This window comes from Hoplias malabaricus, chromosome 2 (assembly GCF_029633855.1).
Source record: "Hoplias malabaricus isolate fHopMal1 chromosome 2, fHopMal1.hap1, whole genome shotgun sequence".
Lineage (NCBI taxonomy): Eukaryota > Metazoa > Chordata > Actinopteri > Characiformes > Erythrinidae > Hoplias > Hoplias malabaricus.
This window is the reverse complement of record NC_089801.1, coordinates 39,348,784-39,373,306: the sequence shown is the minus strand read 5'-3', so window position 1 is coordinate 39,373,306 and position 24,523 is coordinate 39,348,784. Positions and strand designations below refer to the sequence as shown.

Here is a 24,523-nt window from a genome sequence, read left to right as displayed (position 1 = left end):
AGGGGAGTTTACCCAGCGGCAATGTTCCAATAACACCCCTCATACACACTCTCACACACACACACATACAGAATAAAAGGCTATGAATATGGAAAAGGGTTTATTGCAGCACTTATGTGGTCAGGACCGAGGCCACTCGCGTTAGAGGAGAATTAGCATAATTCACACAAAACATTACATGCTAATGAGAATAATTACAGGCTATACAGAATGTGTGTGTGTGTGTGTGTGTGTGTGTGTGTGTGTGTGTATAGATGATTTATTTCAGTAGTTCCATTAAAAAAGTGAAACTTGTATATTATACTCATTCATTACACACAGACTGATGTATTTCAAGTGTTTATTTCTTTTAATTTGATGATTATAACTGACAATTAATGAAAACCCCAAATACAGTGTCTCAGAAAATTAGAATATTACTTAAGACCAATACAAAAAAAAGGATTTTTTGAAACACTGGCCAACTGAGAAATATGAACATGAAAAGCAATGCAACGAGGCGTGGCATGGAGTCGATGGTCTGTGGCACTGCTCAGGTGTTATATGAGAGCCCAGGTTGCTCTGATAGTGGCCTTCAACTCTTCTGCATTGTTGGGTCTGGAGTATTACATCTTCCTCTTCACAATACCCCCTAGATTTTCTATGGGGTTAAGGTCAGGTGAGTTTGCTGGCCAATTAAAAACAGGGAGACCATGGTCCTTAAACCAGGTACTGGTAGCTTTGGCACTGCGTGCAGGTACAAAGTCCTGTTGGAAAATGAAATCTGGATCTCCATAAAGTTGGTCAGCAGCAGGAAGCATGAAGTGCTCTGAAACCTCCTGGTAGACGGCTCCATTGACCTTGGACCTCAGAAAACACAGTGGACCAACACCAGCAGATGACATGGCACCCCAAACTATCACTGACTGTGGAAACTTTACACTGGACCTAAAGCAACGTGGATTCTGTGCCTCTCCTCTCTTCCTTCAGACTCTGGGACCTTCATTTCCAAAGAAATGCAAAATTTACTTTGATCAGAGACATAACTGTGGACCACTCAGCAGCAGTCCAGTTCTTTTTGGAAGCGAGATGCTTCTGACACTTGTCTCTTGTTCAAGAGTGGCTCGACACAAGGAATGCGACACTGAAACCCATGTCTTACATACGTCTGTGTGGTGGTGGTTCTTGAAGCACTGACTCCAGCTGCAGTCCAGTCTTTCTGAATCTCCCCCACATTTTTGAATGGGTTTTGTTTCACAGTCCTCTCCGGGGTGTGGTTAGCCCTATTGCTTGTACAGTTTTTCTACCACATCTTTTCCTTCCCTTCGTCTCTCTATTAAATGTGCTTGGACACAGAGCTCTGTGAACAGCCAGCTTCTTTAGCAATGACCTTTTGTGTCTTGTCCTGATTGTGTAAGGTGTCAATGGTCGTCTTTTGGAAAACTGTCAAGTCAGCAGTCTTCCCCATGATTGTGGAGCCTACAGAACTAGACTGAGAGACCATTTAAAGGCCTTTGCATGTGTTTTGAGTTAATTCGCTGATTAGTGTGTGGCACCAGGTATCACAATATTGAACCTTTTCACAATACTCTAATTTTCTGAGATAATGAATTTATGGTTTTCGTTAGTTGTCAGTTATAATCATCAAACTTAAAGTGTGTGTGTGTGAAAGAGAGAGTGACACCTTTTTGCCGAGGTGCATTTCTCCTGATGATCCTCCATCTCCAACACCTCCATCCAATCATCAAAAATGTCACAGCACAACACACTGTCTGGCAACCGGCGCAGGAACTCCTACACACACATACAAGCTCCACATAATTAAATATACCATGTAATTATATTGTCTATAAACCACATTAAATACAGTCATTTACACACACTCCACACTCTTCTCTCTCTCTCTCTCTCTCTCTCTCTCTCTCTCTCTCACACACACACACACACACAGGACTACAAAAAGTCTGGTTTACCATTGTATTAAGTATCAAGTCAAAAGTAGATCAAGTTTAAATATAGATGTTGATTAAGTGTAAATCTGGATTACACTGATACAAGCATAAAGTCTGACTGTAAATCTTGATTTAGTGTATATCTGGATGGAGTGTAATTATGGATTAAGTGTAAATCTGGATGGATTGTAAGTCCACAGTGGGATTCTCACGGTGATCAGTGATGCTGCAGTGAATGCTGATTCTCCGAGCAGAGGAACTGGAAAACCAGAGTTCAGACGTTCCTTCAGAACCCGGCAGCTCTTAGCGTTTGCAGAGCGCCGGAAAATACCCAGGGTTTTAGGGCCTTCACGATACAACACACACAGCAGATCCTACACACACACACACACACAGAGCATCAAATACACAATTAGTTAACAGACCCAACATAATTCTTATCTGAGTTTTCCAATTTAAATATCAGGTACTTTCGCAGCACCAAGTGAGGCAACAGAATGTATCGCTACACAGTTTAAGGTGAAACAGAGAGACTAGATTGTATAAGCTGCTACATTTAATGTGAATGTGTGGAACCAAAATGCAACCGCAGCACCACTTAAGGTGGAATAGATATATTTAATTAGGCATGAATGAAAATTAAACTAATTATTCACTGCTACAGCTCAGAGGCAGACAAGTTTGGAACTTGATGTTAAAACTGTCACTGTCTGGACCTTTGCTGAGTCCAGAGCCCCAGCGAGAGAAGCTTTGCTAATGGCTTAATTTTCGCAAAAGACTCAGTGGTTTTACGCTCAATTCATCCTCCAACAGAGAAGAGTCATCTCACACACACCATCTGACAGCTTCTGTTTTTCTCTGACCTTGAATCATCTGAGAAACAGCAACAACGTCACAGCAAATGTTGTTGTGTGAAGAGAAGAGAAGAGAAAAATGTCCAAAGAAAGACATGTATCTCCATGTTTGTGGATGTTGAGTTGACTACAACATTTGAACACAACAGCTGTCCTTCACACTGTCACTTCACACTCACAATGATAGACCATTTAGCAAACAATTTGCATAATGATTCACCATTATTATTATTATTATTACATAAAATTATGTCCAGAATAGTGCAATAATTAAAGTCCTCACCATGATTGGTTTGGGCAGATTTCCGTCATTGCAAACCGAAGACAGCGACTGGCCAAACAGCATGTTTGGAGCGGGGTCGGTGTTACTCTTGCCTACTGATTGGCTGCTGTATCCTCTCCTCAGAGCCCAACCAATCAGAGACTTTTTCCTCTTGTGTTTCATAGAAGAACCTGTCATTAAAACATGAATACACAAAATTACCTATGTATCAATCTGTCCATGTATCTACCTAGCATGTACCTAAAAAAGTGGCCAGTGTATGTTCCAAAAGGGACATATTATGAATAAATCCACATAAATGTGTGATTCTGGGTCCCACCAACCCACAGCGTGTGAAACAAGACCACCTGGTCTGTTTTCTTTGTACTACCTAAGTCAGAAAGCATGGCATAGAATGAGTTGTTCTGCTCTGCTTCTGGTGTCAAGTGCAGAGACTTTTGAATTGCCCTGCACCCTTGTCTGAGTCTGTCCAATCACAGAGCTGGACCAGCTTTTATGTGAGTGTGCAAAGACGAGGTCAAACGCAGCAAACCGGACACCATGTGTGCGGAGAAATAGGAGCACTGAGTAAAAACAGAGAAAGGAGATTGAAGAGAACCAAGTAAAAACTGCGGAAAACCAGAGCTTCTTCTCCACACTCTTCAATGCTGTGCATTGGGGTGAAAGCAGCCATTTTTAACAGGACTGTTAAGACAAGGGGAGCGTTGTTGTGGGGCTTTTCAGAAGCTTCATTATTACCCAGGACTGTGTTCCACTGCAGAGAAGATGAGTAATTTGTGCTTTTTGGGTTATCAGTCTTTTAACCGTTCCTACATAGAATGCCTTTGATCTTTAGTTGTGTATCTTTAGTTCAGCCTTTAAAGTCTCCTCCAGCGATGAGAGAGTAAATGGTAATATTCTTCAGGAAAGAAGAAGAAAGAGACACTCCTTCGCTCTCTGTGATATACAGCAGCACACCGTTTCATTCTGATTGCTCTGAGTACTGCAGCCCTTCATCATCTGATGAGAGTAGGCTCTCACAATGAGTGAAGAGCACAGGAGCTTTGAACAGATTTGATCCATTTTCACCTACACTCTTATCTTCTTTTGAAACGGATTTAACGAGAATGATAATTACACTCTCAAATCTGGTTGAAACATTTGGAGTATTTCAGTGTGAATAGCATTCATCAACAATGACAATACGCACAATTGTATGGGTTCTGAGTTTTAATGTAACACTGTTAATTCATTCATTTTCTGTAACCAGATTAAAAAAGTTCAGAGCCCAGACTGAAGCACAGAAACAGAGCACCAGTCCATCACAGTCACTCGCACACACACTCTCACCTGTTGGGAGTTTCACACACTCACCCAGTCGCTCACACCTGTGGACACTTTCACACATTGATGATGTTTAAACTGTTCTGTTTATGAGTCAAATGGACTCATCAGGAATCTGAACCATAAATGGTGCAGACTAAACGTCAGGGAAATGAACAACTGTCTTCTGGGTTTATTATCCTTACCATTATTATTATCATTATCATGATTATATTTATTATTATTATTTTCTTGGTGAATGATGTAAAATGCCATCACACAGGGGCTGTAATCGCTGGAAGTGCAAGTATAATTGTGTGTAATTGTATGAACAGGGGGCAGTAATGAGCTGTAATTATTTCCCATGTTTCCCACCAACTGTTCTCCTGTACCCTCTAGAGATTTTCACCAACACAAACCACACTTATTTACCTTTAACCTTTACTTGGGTGTGTTCGCACAGTACTGATCACCTGCTGGAAACCAGAATGATCTTATCCTGTTTTGACTGTGAATAAACAAAATGTGTGTTTGTGTGTGTGTGTTTATTTGTGTTTGTGTGGTGAACTCTCCTGTGTGAAAGAGTGTGCATGATGCAATCACTTCATTGTAAATAAGTGTGTGTGTGTGTGTGTGTGTGTGTGTGTATCCCACATGTATGCTGTCTGAAAGAGTGTGTCTGATGCAAGTTTGTTCTTGAGTGTGAATAAATTTTGTGTGTGTGCGTGCGTGCGTGAGGTGAACTTACCTGTGTGTGAGAGTGTGTATGATGCAGGTCTGTTTTTCACTGTGAACACAGGGGGTTTCGGTAGAGGTCCAGAGCCCAGTTTGTCAGGTGGTTGCTGAAGCGTGTTTACGTTGTGCGAGTGTGTAACAATGCAGAATGGCAGTTCATGACCTATAACAACAAAATTACACAACACACTTCATACAAAAACGTGGACATCTTACTTAAACCTGTATATATTTCAAGACTGGATTCTGGACACCCTCAGAGATTCTGTTTTAAAACTGAGTGCCCTCATGTTGGGGACTGCCATTATGGACCTGAAACTGGTTCATTCAGGGTCAACAACAGAAGTTGGACAATTAAGCAGTTTAATAAATCCCAGTGCCAAAAACCCTAATCATACACAGAGGCCTGTGTGTCCTGATAAAGATGAGCTACTGTCTGACTTAACATCTACAAGGTGGAATAATGAGATAAGAGTGAATGAGAACAGAGTGAACAGTGAGCGGACACAGAGTTTAAAACTCCTGCAACACCGATGGGTCTGATCCACTCACAAAACATAAAACACACACTAACAACCCACAGTGAAGCTGAGAGAGTGGACTGAGAGGAGAATTAGGTGGAGGTAATAATGTTATGAGAGTTTGGTGTGTGTGTGTGTGTGTGTGTGTGTGTGTTACCGATTAAAGGGAACATTTCCTCTTTGTGTCCGACACACAGTGAGTAGTTTGAGACCGGACCCTGCACACAGGAAGTGACCATTACATCCAAAAGAGAGCAGCAGGAAACAGGAAAGAGGGAGATATGAAAGACAGGAAATGCCAAAAACATGGAAACAGTAAACAAACACAAAGACATTAAACTTCAGAAAAAAAAACCCTGCATCCTCTCTCTCCGCAGCAAACACAAACTGTATTCCTGACCACAGCCTCAGGTGCATGTGGGGGGTGGTCTCAGACTTAGCAATTCATTACACTCTACAAGTTACTGAGATACCTACAGCACCCTCTCAAAACACATGACAATTGAAGCATTGAGACATTACTCACCGTCAGACTTTGATTCTGGACAATGGTCTGGACCACGCTCTCAGCCGTGGAGTTAATGTCCACCATCACTTCAGTCATCTACAAACATACACACACAACCAAAAACAGGTTAGATAAAGTGACCTGAATTCATGCGGGCCAACATTTCTCTACCAGTTCAATACGCTCAGAGAACACTAAATGCTGATGGCACTATCCGCTATCCGTTAAGTCGTGACCAACGTAGAGTCAATGTAGTGATTTTGCCACTACATTTACTGACATTTCAGAACTTCTAGCGAGTTATTAAAAAGAAAAAAATGACAGGCACCAAATCCAGCGACTTTCTCTACAAATCTTAGCTACTTTATGTTAGATGATCGACAGCAAATCTCGTTAGAATATTGGGACTGACCGTGAGCTGGAGACACATCTCCCTCCGCAGCCCTCTGATTGCAGAGACAAAGCAACGGGAGACACGGCTCTCCCTCCACGGTTTCACGGATCCCAGAGACAGAGCTGCGGGGGACACATATCTCTCTCCGCGGGTCCTCTGCTCCCAGAGACGGAGCAGCACAGTCAGTCCACATGGCAGATCACACAGATCTGAATGAGCTGTGAATGTGCAAATAGTGCTGCCAAAACAAGTTTGCTTCATTTTACGTTGAATTTATTCCTTTTAATGAACCCTAAACCAAGATAATATAATTGATTGAGATATTCAGCTTTTTTCAAACCATGTACACATCTTATGAATGCAATGATTGGAATCGCACGCATGGCATCGTGAGAGAGAGACCTGTTCTTTATGGGTAAAGTCAGGCGTAGGGGTCTGGTGCACTGGACCTGGGGTACACAAGAGGTTGATCTTGAATCCCTTTCACTGTGGTTTACACACCAGAATTTACAGATATTTACATACATACATTATACAGGGTGGGCCATTTATATGGATAAACCTTAATAAGGTTTAATAAAAAATAAAATGGGAATGGTTGGTGATATTAACTTCCTGTTTGTGGCACATTAGTATATGGGAGGGGGGAAACTTTTCAAGATGGGTGGTGATCATGGTGGCCATTTTAAAGTCAGCCATTTTGGATCCAACTTTTGTTTTTTCAATGAGAAGACGGTCATGTGACACAAACTTTTTGGGAATTTCACAAGAAAAACAATGGTGTGCTTTGTTTTAACATAACTTGTGTGTAAAATGTGCAGCACCTGAAACTACGGATACTGGAAGCCTGTGCTAGCATTTCCCCTGCGGTGTTGCTATCAGTGTGTGAAGAGTGGGAGAAGAGGGCATTGACAATCCAACACAATGGGAAGCACTTTGAACACATTTTATAAGGAGTTAGAAATTTGTAAATAACTCATGAAATAATAAAATACATTAAACCAAGCACACCATTGTTTTTCTTGTGAAATTCCCAATAAGTTTGATGTGTCACATGACCCTCTTCCTATTGAAAAAACAGAAAGTTGGATCCAAAATGACCGACTTCAAAATGGCCATCATGATCACCACCCATCTTGAAAGGTTTCCCCCCTTTTCAGGTACCTAGGTTTCATAATCAATAAAAATAACAATAAACCATCAATATTTAAAATATGCACTTACAATCATGATATGACATTCGTCAACAACGTCCATGTTTGTTTGCTAATACATTTTTCCTTCTTTCAGGTTCTAATTCTCCCTTCCCTCTATGGAGGATGGACTCGTCCAGGTAAGTAAAACTTAGCATCTGGAGCTAGTTCTCTTTTCCCTCTCACATAACCCATCTGCAGGTGAGTATCAGTAAGTACAGGTAAGTATATACCATGGTCTCTATTAGTGATGTGTAAGGGTACTGTAAATTATCACATACACTCATTTGGATTACAACAGATTTGAAAAGCTAGAAAAGCCATCTCCAGAATGGCCACTTTTTTATTTTTTGTTTTATCTGAGCAGTTTTATCTGGGTGTTAAAGTTCGAACGAGCATCACTCTGTTTACTCCCCTCTTTACTGTGAAGACACTATTAAGCAATGGGTCACTGGTCCGTTTGACTGACCATGAGACAAATGATAGTAATTTCCACTGCTCTGGGTTTGATGGACTGAAAGAGTGTCGTCTCTCTCCACTCAGTGAACTGTCTCACAACATGCCCTAGCACACAGTTTTAGAGTGCTCTGAGATCTCGCTGGACAACTTTAAACAAAGTCCAGAGAGATTCAGTTGAGTGCAGACACTGACCATCCTCAAGAGAAACAGTTAGAGGCCAAGATGCCCCATCCAAAATCTCCCACTGCCTTGCAATGTCTCCCATTTTATCTCATATTGTTGTACTTCTCCCACATCAGTGTCTCCCACTGCTGTATGTAAATATATCTGTGTGGACAGAGGACATCGACAGGTGTGGGAACTGTGTTGGGATGTGTCTCTGAGCTCTTGTAGCTGCAAGAAATCAAATATTCAGGATCATGTCAAGGCAGAGGTTTCTCTTCTGTTAAGAAAGAGGTGTTCAACTGATCCCATCGTCTACCCCCCACTCCCGTCTACCCCCATTCACCGCTTCAACAGGGTCTGGACATCATCAGCACTGCTGTCTCCAGGACAGGGGTCCGTGGAGCAAGGGGAGGAGAAAATAATGAGGAGATATTTCACTCAACATATAAGATCAGGGTTTCAGGGAATTACAGCAGGACGGGGCTGCAGACACACACACACACACACATACACACACACTTAAACTAATAGGAGTCGGTCACTGTAATAAGAGTCACTCACTGTCTACCACTATCGCTAAATCTCTCCCACTGCCTCTAACTTACTCCTACTGTCTCCCACTGTCTCTAAATATCTCTGACTTCTACTTTCTCTATCTCTCTCTCAATGTTTCCTAATGTCTCTAACTGAATCCTACTGTCTCCCACTGTCTCTAAATATCTCTGACTTCTACTGTCTCCTACATTCTCTATCTCTCTCTCACTGTTTCCTAATGTCTCTAACTGAATCCTACTGTCTCCCACTGTCTCTAAATATCTCTGACTTCTACTGTCTCCTACATTCTCTATCTCTCTCTCACTGTTTCCTAATGTCTCTAACTGAATCCTACTGTCTCCCACTGTCTCTAAATATCTCTGACTTCTACTGTCTCCTTCTTTCTCTATCTCTCTCTCACTGTTTCCTAATGTCTTTAACTGAATCCTACTGTCTCCCACTGTCTCTAAATATCTCTGACTTCTACTGTCTCCTCCTTTCTCTATCTCTCTCTCACTGTTTCCTAATGTCTTTAACTGAATCCTACTGTCTCCCACTGTCTCTAAATATCTCTGACTTCTACTGTCTCCTCCTTTCTCTATCTCTCTCTCACGGTTTCCTAACATCTCTAACTGAATCCTACTGTCTCAAACTGTTTCACACTGTCCCCATTGTCTCCTACCTTCTTCCACTGTCTGCCAGTCTGTCTGTCTCTCAATGTCTGCCACACTATAATTCTCAGGATGCTGGTTCTCTGAAACTTCGATTGTCCCTGAATCATGATGAACTCACCGCTGTATGGTCGAAGAGCTGCACATTTAGCAGGATTCTGTTGGACATTAAACTCTGTCTGACTCTTCCACTGTGCCTGAAATACAACAATAACAATAATAATTTAAACATGAAAATTGTCTAATAAGTCACACATATACATAACTGTTAATTGTTTTTTATGGATGTTACAAGTGAGTGGTGATTTATCCCAGGTGGTTGCTAAAATGTTGCTCGATGGTTGCTATGATATCTCAGGTGGTTGCTAGGGCATTGCTAATTACTTCACACATTATTCAGGGTGTAATAATACTTTTGTATTAAAGCAATATTAGGTAATATTTTTGCCTTAAAATTACAGCTTCAGGGGCGGCACAGTGGCACAGCAGTTGCAGTCATACAGCTCCAGGGATCTGGGGTTGGGGGTTTAAATCCCACTCCAGGTGACTGTCTGTGAGGAGTTTCCTTGGTGTTTTCTCTCTGTGTCTGTGTGGGTTTCCTCTGGGTGCTCCAGTTTCTTAACATGGTCCAAAAACATGAGTTGGTAGGTGGACTGGCGACTCAAAAGTGTCCATAAGTGTGAATGTGTGTGTGTGTCGCCCTGTGAAGGCCTGGCACCCCCTCCAGGGTGTATTCCTGCCTTGCGTCCAGTTATTCTTGGTAGGTCCCGACCCACCGTGACCCTGAACTGGACAAGCAGTTACAGACAATAAATTAATTACATTGTGACGCTCCACTGAGTTGTAAAAGGGAGAATAGAACCTCTGTCGTTGCTACTCTGGGCTCAGCATTGCTGAAACTGCACTATGCAACTTTAGGATGAGGGTAGGAAACCACTCCCCTCACTCCCTCTTTATCTCGGGACAGTGGTTTAAAAATTACACTCTTCAACTGTAGGGGCAGCCCAGGAACAAACCTTACCTTACCAAGTCTTATTTTAAGGATTTAGAAAAAGATGAAGAGGTTTTTGATAATGATTTTGTTTTTTATGTTTTTCTGAGGTTATATTCTCACCATTGTAGAGCACGGAGCCACTTCTCCTTTGTCTCTGAGGAGCTGAGAAACAAAACAGACAAAACAAAACAGACAGTAAATTGCTTCAACCACAAAAGGGGAATTGAAGTGCGTGTTAAAGCTGGATAAGATCTGCCAGAAATGTCACTGAAAATGAAATATGCGACTGTCTCATTTAATTTTTTTGTATTTGAAATAGTACTTGACAAATATAACAAAAGAAAAATACTTGAGGCACACTGGGCCTGATTTACTGACTCTCAGTGTCCAAAAAGCTGTCCCTTGCTGCATCCCACCGCCTCTCAATGTCCAAACAGCAGAGTCACTTTCTCCTGTCTCTCACTGTCCTACTGTTTCTCAATGTCTTTAACTGTTTCTTGCTGTCTCCCACAGTCGGGAGGAGAGTACATTAGTCAGACTATGTCATTATTTTATCCCCACTATGTCCAATTGCTTTAAGGGCTGACAAAAACTCTCCGACCTATCATCTCTTTCATTCCTATAATACATTAATTGACAATGCTGAGCTTTTTCAGGTCCCGGGTATTTTCTCAGTGTTCTTGTGTGTTTCACAAATCCTATTCAGTGTGCTGTGTTTATTTTTACCTGAAGGTGACAGCATAATTGATGGTCGGCCAGCCAATCACGAACGAGGTTTTTGTGCTGAACTTCCTGTTAGTAACGTGATGGATACATGACGCCACCCAAACATCAGAGAGACACACACGAGCCTTCAGCTTCAGATACAGAGACCTACACACACACATGCACAATTCTAGCTTCAGACTCAGAGATCCACACACACACACAACTAACACAAAAAACACAACCTCAGCTTCAGATACAGAGACCAGCACAAACACACATAAACACACACAAACACACTTACTTGGTTTTGGCGATGACAAGTGAGTCTGTGAAAAGCAGGAGGAGCCTCTCCTGCGTCTCCATGCCGATGGAGAGGTGGGCATGGTCTTCCATGAGAAGCACCGCCTTCTGAGCCATGAGGTCCTCCCCATAAACATCACTGTGGACAGGAAGTGTTAGTGTTACCATGACGACCCTTTCATAAGTGAAAGTTCTAAATATGATATGAAAAATCATATTGTGTGTGGATCAGTGGAAATGTGTTCTCTGGAGTGATGGTGTTTCTCTGTTCACTGATGATTGAGGCTGAACACCATCAGATCCTCACACTAATGTTCCACTGCGTCTAGTTTGAAGCCTCCAAGGAAAATAGAAAGTGTTGTTATATAAAAGAGTATTTAAAAGTTAAAAACATAAAAGTTGTAATAGAGTCTGCCTCAGTTCACACCTGAAATGAAGTCTTTTAAAAATAAGAAAGTCCATGTGGCCCCTGTACACACGCATCACACACACACACACATACTCACACATCGGTTTGAGTGTGGTAATGACATCTTGGAGTTTCGATGCTGCTGGAGACCAATTAGAATTTCTGTATCGAAGTTTGGTTTTTGTGTGTGTGTGTGTGTGCCAGGAATACATTACATTGTGGGGACCAAAACCTTTTTCCTTCATATACCCTTTCACGTTCCACAACTTATGTATATGTCTCTTATTTAACTATGATAAAATTGGCAGTTTCTTTTACTCATTCTTGCATTCATTCCCTCATGCATCTCCTCCAAGTGCTTAATCTAGGGTGGCGACTGGTCCAAGGCTCAACCAGAATCATCAGTCCATCACAGGACATGTATATACAGTACTATGAAAATGAATTTAGCATAACCATGGCAAACCAATGTTGTGTAGCCATGGACGTGGAAATCCACTGAGGTGTCTATGGTGATGCTGTATTTCAGTCAGTCCTACATTATAATTAAAATTTCCCACAGCCATAAGATCAATATCTGCACAGTAAAAATACAATCTACACCTGTGATTGAATCTCTCCCTGTGTGTTTGTGTGTGTGTGTGTGAGAGAGTTCTGAGAAAGAGAGCGAGAGATGAAAGTTGAAAGGAGGGAAAATTGAATGCTCTGTGATCTCCTGTGTGATATCATTATATTGAATTGTGTTTGACATCCAAAAAAATTACTGTTCTCTCTCTCTCTCTCTCTCTCTCTCTCTCTACTTCAGGCATGAATGACGCAGGTTATATGCTTTTATTTTTTCTTCCCTGTGTGTGTGTGTGTGTTACAGCACCACATTCCTGCCCATATAAGGTCGAGAGTAACTGGTAGCACCAAATCAGATGAACATAAACACTGTCTCTTTATGTAAAAAATAGTGAATGTGTATAATTGGACACCACTAGGAGCCGAAAGAGAGAGAGGGAGAGAGAGAAAGAGTGTAAATGCATGTGTGTGTTTGCGTGTGTGAATGCGTTTGCGTGTGGAACAGAGAGCTTTATCTTAATGATTTTGTCCTGGCGATGGCTGTAGTGATAAAGGGAAGTAGAGAAGAGGAAAAGAGATTCCATTTCAGCTGTAAACACACACACACACTATTTTCTGCTATTGAGTTAAAGTGCCTTGAACCTCATTTCACCACTGATTTAAAGGTGCAAAAGGTTTTTTAGCACCAAAAACTTTTATGAAAGTGTTTATTAATCATTTCTAAAAATTTTTGTAAAGTGCAGCTCACATGAGCTAAAGAATTAATCTGCTTGGTCTGTCCCTGAATGAAGCAGCTTATGCTCTACAGAGCGGGTCACCCACATGGGGGCACACATCATTTTAACAAGTTTAGTGTTTAGTTTCATCATGTCAGGGTAATAGTTGTTTTATTACATGATAAAGAATCAGATGCCATACATAACAACAGAGAGAGAGAGAGAGAGAGAGAGAGAGAGAGGCACTCTACTCCCCAATTATATGTATAATATATAATATAATACGTCTAATATAATAATAGAATATATAATATAACATGGGGCGGCATGGTGGTGCAGCAGGTAGTGTCGCTGTCACACAGCCCCAGGGACCTGGAGGTTGGGGGTTCAAGTCCCGCTCCGGGTGACTGTCTATGAGGAGTTTGGTGTGTTCTCCTTTTGTCCATGTGGGTTTCCTCCAGGTGCTCCGGTTACCTCCCATGGTCCAAAACACACGTTGGTAGGTGAACTGGCGACTCAAAAGTGTCCATAGGTTTGAATGTGTGAGTGTGTGTCACCCTGTGAAGGACTAGCCCCCTCCAGGGTGTGTTCCTGCCCAGTGATTCCGGGTAGGCTCCGGACCCACCTTGAACTTGAAAATTTAGTATTTTGCATGTTATGTAATTCAATGTTATCTTATCTATGCATCTTTTACTGTTGACCAAGACACAACATTCTGAATTATCTGTAAATATTATCTGAATTTAAATACTTTGATAACACTGTACTGACACAGTCATATCAATAAATCAACTGAGATCGAGAACTGCTCCCTGTGGCGCCACAGCTGGGGCTGCCCACTGCTCCGGGCATGTGTGCTCACTGCAGCCTAGTTTTCACTAGTTTGTGTAAATGTATGTTTCACTGCAGGGACTGGGTTAAATGTGGAGAACAGATTCCTTTGTGTGCAAGCACAGTGGCCAATAAAGTGATTGTGATTCTAATTCTAATTATATAGAGAGAGAAAGAGAGAGAGAGAGAGAGAGAGAGAGAGAGAGAGTACCTGGTGTGGTATCTGGTTCTGCTAAGGGCTTTAATACCCGTCTGTCTGGTCTGTCTCCTGTGAATTGTTGTCTTCATCATCTGTAGAAACAGAGAGAGATCATCAGGGCGGCTAAATCCCTGTGACCAGAACCCCAGGAGACCCTAAAAACACACAGAACGGACATGTCCTCCAGCAGACTGTTCCTCAAATATCACCTCGCCATTAAAAACACCATTAACAATTGGCTTTTCAGGTTGTTCTAGCTGGCGAGTCATGAACCCATGTGTCCTTGTTATTTTGGAATGATCAAGAACTTTCATTCATTAATCATTAGTAACCGTTTATCCAGTTCACCGTCGCATGGGTCCGGAGCCTACCTGGAATCACTGGGAGCAAGGTGGGAATACACACAGGGTGTGCCAGTCCATCGCAGGGCAACACATACTCACATTTACATACACACTCACACTTATGGACACATGGTTCCAACATCAACTTCAAGAACTGACCGTTCAGTCACTGTCTGATATACCCCCCCATACCTTCAATAGGGGGCGCTGTAACCAGATCAGTGTTAATGTTGAGGCTGATCTGTGTATATTTATATTTTTTAATCCCTACCCAAATATTCTTCTAATTCTAGGATGCTGAAGTTTACGGGAAAAAAATGTAAAACAAAAGCTACACTGTTGTGAATTACAAAATAAGATAAAGTTTAATAAAACAAATTAAAACAATATAAAAATGACTACATTAAAAATAAGTAATTAAATTAAAATAAGAAACTAAAACAAGATCAAATTAAAACAGTTAAATTAAATTAAACATAATTAATTGAATTAAGGTCAAATATAAAAAGATTTGTTCCTGCACGTTGTTAGACATTTTAATCCATGATTTACTGAATATTGCTTGCTCACCACTGGCCAGTAATGGAACACACTCTTTCTTTCTTTCTCTCTCTCTCTCTCTCTCCATCCCTCCCATCTTACCTTCTTCCTGCAGGTCTCATAGTCCTTTAGTGCAGAGGATAGTGTGGTGCCCTGCTGTGGGGTCATTTTAATCCTGCACTCTGTAAATCCATAACAGCTTGGTCCAAACGAAGGTGAACTCCAGAATTTAGGGTCAGTTTTTCTCCTTTATCCCCAGGCCTGGATCAGTCCATCTTTAAAAAAAAAAAGACACCTTTCAGAGCTTCATTTTCAAAAATGACAATCAAAAGCACTTTGTCCTGCACTTAGTTCCACACAGAACTCATTCCACGGCTTCTTCCACTAAAGGAAAATACACCCCTCTCCCTCTCCCTCCTCCTCCCTCCCTCCCTCCCTCTCTCTCTCTCTCTCTCTCTCTCTCTCCACCCATTCTATTCCTCTCTTCCCTTCTTTCTCCCTTCCACCCTCCCCCTTTTCCAAATCTGTTACCCGTCCCCTTTCCTGTTCTCCTTCTTCCTTCTTCTCAAAGTTTTGACCCCCCTCTCTTCTCTCTCTCTTGGATTTAAAGCATTTTCTACTCATCTTTCACTTTTTACTTTTAGTGTTCTGTGCTTTTTTCACTTGTTATTTTACCATAAATCATTCGGATAAACATTCTCTCTTAGTAAAATCCAGTGGCTGTCTCTGATATTCCTTACTCTGGAATTGCTTTAGAATATTATGAGTTGTCCTCCCTGTTTTTGCAAGTTTTCTCTTGTTTTAAGTGATTTTATCTTTGGTTAAAAAAAGTTCTCACAGGGGCAGATCATTTTATTATCTCCTGAAGCAAGTCAAACAATCTGCCAGAGGAATGAGTCACTTTTTCCAGAGATAAAAATCATTTAAATCTAGTTCAAAATGTCCGGAAATATGTAACTAATATTTTAATATTCTTAAATTAATCTATAAATTAGGAATATTAGAGAAATCACGTCAAAGGTGCAACCCATGGTTTGATGTGCTACCACAGACACTGGCCCCCAGACCCTGAGGAAGACTTGACACAAGGAAACTCAAAAAGGGGGAGCCCAACTGAGATAAACACGATGATTCTGGAGAACTACTGCTTTTCACAGCTGAACAAACTCCCCCTCCTTTGTTTGTTGACATTCAGAAGCTCCATATCTTTTAAGGAGGAACGGTGTGTTTGACCAAGAAGATACTGTGTCTTGTTGGTGGCTGAAATTTAATTTATCTGTAAGTTTTTATACATAGTTTGAATTACCACAAAAACTCATTTGCAACTCCAGTTGTTTAGTTGTGTAACGCTTTCGCTCTGTGGTTACTTTGATGTAGTTTGTGCTATCCTGAATTTAGAGTCAGTTCCACCTTAACTAATGGAACTGAAACAGCAAAAATAAATCAGTATTACCCACCTTGAGCAACATCTTCATCTCTTTTCGTGCTTTTCAATATCCAGAGTGTTGAGAAAGAGAGAGAGAGAGAGAGAGAGAGAGAGAGAGAGAGAGAGAGAGAAAGAGAGACGCTTGAGCCATTTTGGACAGAGACACTTAGTTTGTTTCCCATTTACTGCGCCTGAGCTGTGTACAACCACCATAGATTTTTCCAGGGCTGACAGGAAAGAAATAAATCTCTGAATTTTATAGTCTGTTTGATTAAAATTGTGAATATCACCTTTAAACACAAAAAATATCACTAAAACAAAAGAAAACAATACTCTTCAGTGGCATCAATATTCGAAATTAAACTTCTGTAGCTCACACTATGACTCCCTTCATTGTTACTGTCCTGTATACGGTGAATAAAAAAGTGCTCAGTGCTCATCAGTGAGTGTCTCTTACTGAATAATGCTGCCACCAACAGGACAGAACTGAAACTGCTCCCAGAGCTGCCTGGTCGTCTGGGACAGCTTTAGACTCGATATCAGGTGATAGCTGTGAGGATCTGATGGTGTTGGTGATTAGTTCTGGATCAAACACACCACTCTAACTCAACCAAGCGGAACTTTATCACTCTGGACAACACAAGACTCAAAGGGTACCCTTACCAAAAAAAGTATACTTAAAGTTAATTTCATTAAGTAAACTTAAGTAATGTTTAGGGCCTCACGGTGGTGCAGCAGTTAGTGTCGTAATCACACAGCCTGGAGACCTGGAGGTTGTGGGTTTAAGTCCCGCTCCAGGTGACTGTCTGTGAGGAGTTTGGTGTGTTCTCCCCGTGTCCGTGTGGGTTTCCTCTGGGTGCTCCGGTTTCCTCTCACGGTCCAAAACTTTAGGTAGGTGGATTGGTGACTCAAAAGTGTCCATAGGTGTGAGTGTATGTGTTGGGACTGGCGCCCCATCCAGCGCGTGTTCCTGCCTAGTGATTCCAGGTAGGTTCCAGACCCACCGCGATCCTGAACTGGATGTGTGGAACAGACAATGAATAAATTAATGAAAACAAAGTTCAAGTATATTTCCAAACTATACTTATGTTGCAAGGAGGCGTCAGCAACAAATCACTGTTCTGATTGGTTAATCAAACCTTGCGATCTGATTGGTCCAATTAAAGCTTTCCTATTGGTCCATCAATAGGCTTACAAAACACGATCATAAATCCAACTGCAAAGAGATTCACGCAAGCAGCAGAGGTGGTGAATGCATGGGGCTTTTTTTCCACCACATTCAAAAACTCCCACTATCACATTTGGAACCTTAAAAATGTTTGCTCTTGCACATCTTAAGCCATTTGAGAAGGTACTGATTCACACTTTCATTTGACATTTGATTTACAATTTATGCAAATCTTTTCTACACATTTGTGAATTTTAATTATTATTGTTGTTGTTTTAAATTTGTGCATTCCAGTACATTAGTGGATTTGAATTTTACGTATATGTAGTTACTCAAACACAGTTACAAATCTCAAAATCTTTTTGACCCTTTTTTGATTCCATACGTTTAGCTTAGCTCTCCGACGCTGATCAGCTTGTTTACGGTTTAAGCAACTAATGTGAATTTGAACAGAAAATTGGACATATGATGTCCAGCTCCTAAACAGATCCCAGGCAAATATTACGTTAAAACATATTTCTGATAACTCAGATATTTTAACTGTGTGATTAGTGAAGCTGAGTAAGGGCTAGCATTAAAAATGGAATTTGTTTTCCTCTATATCTCCTGCAAACACAATACTAAACTTGTTAAAACACTGCGTGAAGTCACACGACCTCTAACTCTGACTGACAGTTTATAGTTACACTCACCGTGTATAGGGTGACCAGATCTGAGATGGTGAAAAAGAGGACACGTCTCGGAAGGGGGGGCGGTGATGAGCTCTCGCTCCTCGCTGCCGTTGTATGCTTAGCGGAACCTATGTGTGCTTTTAGGTCCTTTACACCTTTATTTGCTACACAAAACATGGGGATTCATCCGAGAACTTACATTTACGTTTCGGCATAGCTGCTCGAGATGAGGGTGGGTACATGAGACTACTGACGTAAACAAGGACTACTGACGTGCAGACTGACCAATTAAATGTTTACAGAGAAGGTTATCGACCAATAACTGTAGCTCTACAGTCAGACCGTCCAATCAGAAGATTTTAAGCTACTTCACCACGCCCCCTTCTCACTCAAGCGAACCAATCGGAGTAAGGGAAGGCGGGACTAGTTTGTGAACGAAACGCTTCTTGAAATTCTATGTAAACTCTAGAAAAACAAAATTCCGGACGTTTGTGAAATTACGGCCGGACATTTTTTTAAGTCTAAAAAAGAGGACATGTCCGGGTAAAAGAGGACGTCTGGTCACCCTAACCGTGCAGAGACCTCCAAATCCACTGAAAAATGGCACTTATGAAAACTCAACGGCAACTGTTTCTTTGTGCTGGAGCCTTGCCAAAGGAGGCGGGAACATCCACTTCCGGTTATTAAAACATCATTCTTTTTATTCTTCATATCATGATTTAGCGATAGATTAGTAGAACGTAGACTACTCAAGATTGAAATAATTTGCTAAGATTTAATCATGTTCACAAGTATGTATCGCTAATGTTTACAAACTGCATATTTGTAATTTGAACAACCCTCAGTTTTACATTTTTTCAGTCTAGTAGGTTTTACATCAAAAATCCAGTGTTGTAGCCAATGAATTTTGTATTACTTAAAGTGACTCACTCCTTTTGTTGTTTGACTTGATGTTTTCTGATGGAATATTATATATATATATATATATATATATATATGACAACAGTCAGTATGAATGAAGCCTGTTACATTACACTTACAGCTTTGTGAGAGTCCATTGTCAATAAAATTAGCCAAATGTTAATCTGTTGTTGGTTAATAACAATGTGTTCATAAAATATACATTTCAGTTCCACCCAAGCGTACAAGCCAAGTATACTTAAACTTTATGTAAAAGGCAATACTTCTTGATTATACTTTTCTTAAGCATATCTCCATTAAAAATTAAGTACAAATATAGGCCAAGTATACTTAAGACTTTTCTGTATACCTGTCAGTGTAAGTCAAGTATACTTAAGTATAATTGTGTTTAGTATATCACTGATGAGTGCATAAAAATTAACTGAAAATATACTTGCTTACTTTATTTTATTTTTTTCAAAAAATGTATACTAATAGCACACTTCAATAAACTTCTTTTTTGTAAGAGTATGGTGACCTTAGGCCCATGTATAACTGCTACAGAGCATCCTGTTGTGAGAGTCAAACACACACACACACACACTCTTACTATATACACATACAATAAACACACACACACACACACACTCTTATTATATACACATACAATAAACACACACACACATATACACTGACATATTCAGTAACATGCACACAGATATTCAGTACACACACTGAATAACATTGTAGTTATAGATATATGCAATATACAAATAGCCACACACACACACTGCACAAACTCACTTCACACACAGACAGACAGACAAATGTGTAATGTTCTGCAGTGACAGGCACTTCCTGTGTTTCTTCTTTCACTCTGGGTCTTCAGGGGAAACACTCTGAAACAATAATAGATCATTAAATGTTCATGTTAGTCTCTAAAGCCTCAGAGCTAATGCATTGTTAGAACCCCACGGGGGCGCTAACACAACCCAGCAGGACTGTACAGGGAGGCTTCCGGTTCCCTGCCTGAGGTCTTGTATGGCTTGAACACATTAGCGCTGCTCTAACCCTCTGCCGGGGAGCTTTACACCTCTCTGTTGGACCCCTGGCATTGAGCAGTGAATTCCTTCATTTCTCTGAAGATTAAACACACTGTATAAGCTTTAAATATTAATGCAGAGAAGAACACACACAGGACTCTTACCTTCACTGCTGCAGTCTCCCAGAACAGACACTAAACTACGCTCAGCACAAAAACCTCACAGCCCTGTGTCCTGCTCAGGAACATCTCGTTTCTTTGTGTGTGTGTGTGTGTGTGTGTGTTTGTGTGTGTGTATAGTGAATGTATGTAGAATGTATGTGTGTGTGTATAGTAAATGTATGTAAAGTGTGTATGTGTACATAGTGAGTGTGTGTATGTACAGAATGTGTGTATGTGTACATAGTGAGTGTGTGTATGTACAGAATGTGTGTGTGTGTATAGTAAATGTATGTAAAGTGTGTATGTGTACATAGTGAGTGTGTGTATGTAGAATGTATGTGTGTGTGTATAGTAAATGTATGTAAAGTGTGTATGTGTACATAGTGAGTGTGTGTATGTACAGAATGTGTGTGTGTGTATAGTAAATGTATGTAAAGTGTGTATGTGTACATAGTGAGTGTGTGTATGTACAGAATGTGTGTGTGTGTATAGTAAATGTATGTAAAGTGTGTATGTGTACATAGTGAGTGTGTGTATGTAGAATGTGTGTGTGTGTGTGTATAGTAAATGTATGTAAAGTGTATGTGTACATAGTGAGTGTGTGCATGTACAGAATGTGTGTGTGTGTGTGTATAGTGAATGTATGTAAAGTTTGTATACGTATATAACGTGTTTGGGGGCAGTTGAGAATGTGAGTATGTCTGTGTATAGTGAGTGTGTGTTTGTGTTAACAGCATTTCTCTGAAAAAAAGCATGGCGATATTAAACAGATTAGTGAGACATCAAGAGGACATTATGGTTTATATTTTGAGAGTGTGGAGTGTCTGCTGTGAGTCAGCAGTGTCTTGTGGTTGAGAGCTGAACCCGAGGTGAGAGAGAGAGAGAGCTGTGTTCTCAGAGCTGAGCTGAACGCAGTGAGAGTAAAAGTACATTTAAAATATTGTTCTCAAGGCAACACCCCTTATGTCCACTTCAAAGACACAACCCTTTATGCTTCACGTTAATCTATAATTACTGAAGATATTAAAATTAATAATCGCAACAAAGTTATAATTAATCAAATGCACCATATGACCACAAGTTTGTGGACACTGGCTTGTCTCTATTCTTAAGTGTGTTCCTCTTCATGGGAGTAAGAGTTTCTGCTCTTCTGGGAGGCTTTACTCTTGATGAAGTGGAACATTGCAGTGAGAATCTGATGGTATTTGGACACTGCTGGCCTTAATCACTGCTGTCCTGTGGAGGATACACAGAGGGTTAACTTTAACGTAGATGAATTCCTGTTGGACACATTATACAGCATTGGCTGCTGCACTCAAAGACACACTGAGATACTCTGAGACACACTGAAATGCTATGAGACACACTGAGATGCTCTGAGAAAAGGACTGTGTGTTTCTCAGGGTGATGAAAACTAACCGTCCATCTGAAGCAAGAGAGGCCAGAGGTTGTGTCAGAGAACTGAGTTCCCCTTACAAACACAACTTCCCCTTTAAGACAGAGAGAGAGATTAGCCGACTGAGTGGTGAAACGATTACACACACTTTATCAGATCACTCAACACACACACACACTACAGAGAGAGAGAGAGAAAATGCACACAAACTTACTACCCACACAAACACATTAAGCAGTCACACACACACACACTGAACAGAGACACACACACACACAAAATACACAAGAGAATGCAAACAAACGTACTACCAGCACACCCATACACTCTCTATATAGAGAGAGAGACACACACATACTACAGATGTACAAACACTCACACACAATTAGTAACCACACACACTCTAAATAGTGAGAGAGAGAGAGAGAGAGAGAGATAGCAAGAGAGAGAGAAAGAGAGAGAGAGAGAGACACTCAGGAACCACACACACACACAATACAGATGCTGAAAACACTACACAAACGAGAGACACATACACACTACAGATGCACTCACACACACATTGTACAGTTTAAAACATATACACACACAGTTTATAAACATAACACACATAATACAGAATTTTTCTTTACTATTTCTCTGCTAAATATAAAATAATGGGGAAAAATAAAAAATAAAACGAGGCCTGTGCCAAAGTTGCACATGAGCCAAATGCCAGCAAACCCAATGCCCAGAGCTCAGCACTGGTGGAAATGTGTTCTCTGGAGCGATGGCGCTCTTCTGGGATTAGTTGGAACCCCTGAGCTTCATTGATGACTGTGAGGCTGAACACCATCAAATCCTCACAGCAATGTTCTGATGTCAAGTGTAAAGCCCTCCCACCATAGTAGAGCGTTACTGCAGAGAAGAGAGGAACATACTGAAGAAGTGATGGCCACCATTTCACCACCACCTGCAAATATGCAACAGTTCTAATGGTTGAGTGTGTGTGTGTGGGGGTGGGGGTGGGGGTGTGTGTGTGAGAGACGTGTCTTCTGATAAGGATCTGCTAAGTGCTGGAACCACAGCGGTCATGGTGACACACACCCCCCCATCCACCCTATCACTCTCTCCATCTTTCTCCTTTTTCTCTTTCTTGTCACTCTCTTATATTTATATTTCTCTTTCTCTCTATCTCTCCATTTTATATTTCTCCTTTTTTATTGTTTTTTATAGTTTGTTTTACTGGATCCCTTCTCAATTCAATTAAATTCTATTCCTCTGTCTCCATCTTTCTGTCCTTTTGTATTACTCTTTCTGCCTCCATCTCATTTCTATCCATCTTTCTCTCTGTTCTTTCTATTTCACATTTTCTCTGTCTCATCTCTCAATATCAGTAAAAAAGACGAGTGATTTTCTCAGTGTGTGTGTGTGTGTCCTGCAGTGGGTGTTAAACTGTGTTTTGATGGTTGTTGAATTTGTGTGTGACACACACAGCCATCATCATTATCATTATCATCATCTTTACCACTTAATACACTCCAGGGTCATGGTGGTCACACGCGCACACACAGCCCCACCTTGAATATTTTCACCAGCTGCCAGAGTAGTCCAGTTCACCGTTTGAAAACCTCTCACACTCACTTCTATATTAATACTGAGCTGATGGATGTGTGAGTCCTCACAACAACAGGAGACTCAGTGTATACAGAATCTGTCTGAATAAAGCCATAGGTGTGAAATACGAGTTATTGAATTGATTGTTGCTGACCTCAGCATCATCCATTGTGTTTACTGTGTGTGTGTTTACAGATTAATAAACATGCCCGTTATTTTAGCTGCTGTTCTGTTCTCTGGTTTTCTCTGATCTCTCTGTTCTGGAGCCATTATGTGGATTTGTTTAAAAACAGATTGTATACACCCGTCAACCATAGCATTACAACCGCCAACTTGTTACTGTGTGTGTCTGAGAACAGTGTGTAGTTGTTGCTGTGTGTGTGTGTTTGGTCTGGGAGCAGTGTGTTGTGTAGTGTGTAATGACTGCTGTGTGTGTGTGTGTGTGTGTGTGTGTATGTGGTCTGAGAGCAGTGTGTTCTGTTTAGTGACTATTGTATGTGTGTGTGTGATCTGAGAGCAGTGTGTTGTGTAGTGTGTAGTGACAGCTTTGTGTGTGTGTGTGTGTGGTCTGAGACTAGTGTGTTGTGTAGCGACTGCTGTGTGTCCGTGGGGGTTTGAGAGCAGCGGGTGTTGTGTAGTGTGTAGTGACTACAGTGTGTGTGTGTGTGTGTGTGTGTGTGTGGTCTGAGAGCAGTGTGTTGTGTAGTGACTGCTGTGTGTGTGCGTGTGTGTGTGTGGTCTGAGAGCAGTGTGTTGTGTAGTGTGTTGTGACAGCTTTGTGTGTGTGTGTGTGTGTGTGCGGTCTGAGACCAGTGTGTTGTGTAGTTGTTGCTGTGTGTGGGTTTGGTCTGGGAGCAGTGTGTTGTGTAGTGTGTAATTACTGCTGTGTTTGTGTGTGATCTGAGAGCAGTGTGTTGTGTAGTGTGTAGTGACAGCTTTGTGTGTGTGTGTGTGTGTGTGTGGTCTGAGACTAGTGTGTTGTGTAGCGACTGCTGTGTGTCCGCGGG

The 24,523-nt window shown here is 41.1% G+C and overlaps 1 protein-coding gene across 4 annotated transcripts in view; it reads right to left on the bottom strand.

Annotated features, from left to right (window-relative positions):
- arhgap20b (Rho GTPase activating protein 20b) overlaps window positions 1-18,500 on the bottom strand; it is a 29,625-nt gene extending 11,125 nt beyond the window's left edge. Inside the window, exons 1-14 of one of the 4 annotated variants that reach the window (XM_066662217.1) lie at window positions 18,442-18,500; window positions 17,307-17,597; window positions 15,258-15,430; window positions 14,284-14,363; window positions 11,554-11,691; window positions 11,271-11,417; window positions 10,665-10,706; window positions 9,672-9,747; window positions 6,153-6,230; window positions 5,784-5,844; window positions 5,119-5,268; window positions 3,069-3,238; window positions 2,144-2,305; window positions 1,664-1,773 (exon numbers count right to left, since the gene is read on the bottom strand). In XM_066662217.1, coding sequence (XP_066518314.1) covers window positions 1,664-1,773; window positions 2,144-2,305; window positions 3,069-3,238; window positions 5,119-5,268; window positions 5,784-5,844; window positions 6,153-6,230; window positions 9,672-9,747; window positions 10,665-10,706; window positions 11,271-11,417; window positions 11,554-11,691; window positions 14,284-14,363; window positions 15,258-15,323 — 1,280 coding nt within the window. In that variant the 5' untranslated portion in view covers window positions 15,324-15,430; window positions 17,307-17,597; window positions 18,442-18,500. Of the gene's footprint in view, window positions 1-1,663; window positions 1,774-2,143; window positions 2,306-3,068; window positions 3,239-5,118; window positions 5,269-5,783; window positions 5,845-6,152; window positions 6,231-6,546; window positions 6,618-9,671; window positions 9,748-10,664; window positions 10,707-11,270; window positions 11,418-11,553; window positions 11,692-14,283; window positions 14,364-15,257; window positions 15,524-17,306; window positions 17,598-18,441 lie in introns of those variants that run through there. The other 3 variants (XM_066662216.1, XM_066662218.1, XM_066662219.1) reach the window with 3 other exon arrangements.
- Between the last annotated feature and the right edge of the window lie 6,023 nt (window positions 18,501-24,523).